The 988-nt window shown below is 34.5% G+C and overlaps 1 protein-coding gene across 3 annotated transcripts; it reads left to right on the top strand.

Moving 5' to 3' along the window:
- The first annotated feature begins 6 nt into the window (after positions 1-6).
- LOC109593628 (uncharacterized) lies at positions 7-927 on the top strand. Of its 3 annotated transcripts, none has more exons than XM_020008627.1 (6): positions 7-57; positions 105-251; positions 303-477; positions 533-576; positions 630-741; positions 795-927. In XM_020008627.1, exons 1-5 carry the CDS (start codon positions 12-14, stop codon positions 641-643), a joined length of 426 nt encoding a protein of 141 aa, XP_019864186.1. In that variant the 5' UTR covers positions 7-11; the 3' UTR covers positions 644-741; positions 795-927. The 3 variants fall into 3 exon arrangements, with proteins under 3 accessions (XP_019864186.1, XP_019864185.1, XP_019864187.1); XM_020008626.1 differs by having other exon boundaries at positions 533-582; XM_020008628.1 differs by lacking the exons at positions 630-741; positions 795-927 and having other exon boundaries at positions 303-485; positions 533-559.
- Positions 928-988: the final 61 nt, after the last annotated feature.

Raw genomic sequence — 988 nt, 5'->3', positions numbered from 1 at the left:
AACGAGTAGAAATGAGTCTTAGAAAGCTGATAAAAGACACCCAGAAGAAGACAAATCGTAAGTTAAAGACATGTTTAGGAGTCTTGTTACTATTTTAAATGTAGCTTCTTACTTTTTGAAATACTTTAAGCAAGACAATACTTATTCTATTGTGAAAGCAAACTGTGTAGAAGTTGAGCAGCTGGAAGCTGGTACCTCCTGCAGAGTAAGGGATGGAAAGGACTTTCATGATGGCACAATAGTCACCTTTGGTAACACTGTACTTTAATTTTTAGTCAATAGCTGCACATATAATTTTCTAGGAGATAAGAAAGATGTAAGTAATGCAGCAGGTGATATTATTGAGAAGATTGAGAAAGAGTCAGCGGAGAATTTGGAGAAAGAGTCAGCCAAGAATATGGAGAAACAGTCAGCTGAGAGTATGAAGAATGAGTCAGACTACAAAGCGTGGCACAATGAAAAGGAAAGCTTAGAAAAGTGAGATGGTATATAGTATTACTAACCCTACATGTAAATTCACATCTACATGTAGGTACCACCGAATAAAGAAACCTAAAATAGAAAAAGGAAAGGAAGGTGAAGGTACATAATGCATTAAAAAGGTAATTTATTATAAAAACACAAAACAGAAATGCACAGTTAATATTGTTGCTGTTGGTTGTGCTACAAATAATGAATCTGCTGCAAATAATGAAGCAACAAGCTTCAACACTGGAGATCCTTCTAAGCATATTAGTATCGGTAAGATTCAATATAATAATAATTATTACTATTGTTTTACTTGTTATTATTAGAAGCAAGAAAACCTTCAGAGAGAAAAGAGGCAGATTCCAGTGAAAGAATTCTTTGTCATAGCCCTCCACCACTTCCACCACCACTTGCACTGGTGGAGCTTAAAACTCAAGCTGCATGTAGTACAGAAACAGGTGAATTGTTTTACAAGTACCTGTACAAATTTAGTAACATTAATAACATATTACTTGATTAT

This window comes from Amphimedon queenslandica, unplaced genomic scaffold (assembly GCF_000090795.2).
Source record: "Amphimedon queenslandica unplaced genomic scaffold, v1.1 AMPQUscaffold_496_Cont27485, whole genome shotgun sequence".
Taxonomy (NCBI): Eukaryota; Metazoa; Porifera; class Demospongiae; order Haplosclerida; family Niphatidae; genus Amphimedon; species Amphimedon queenslandica.
Note: the sequence above shows the minus strand (reverse complement) of the source record. Positions and strands in the feature narration are given on the sequence as shown.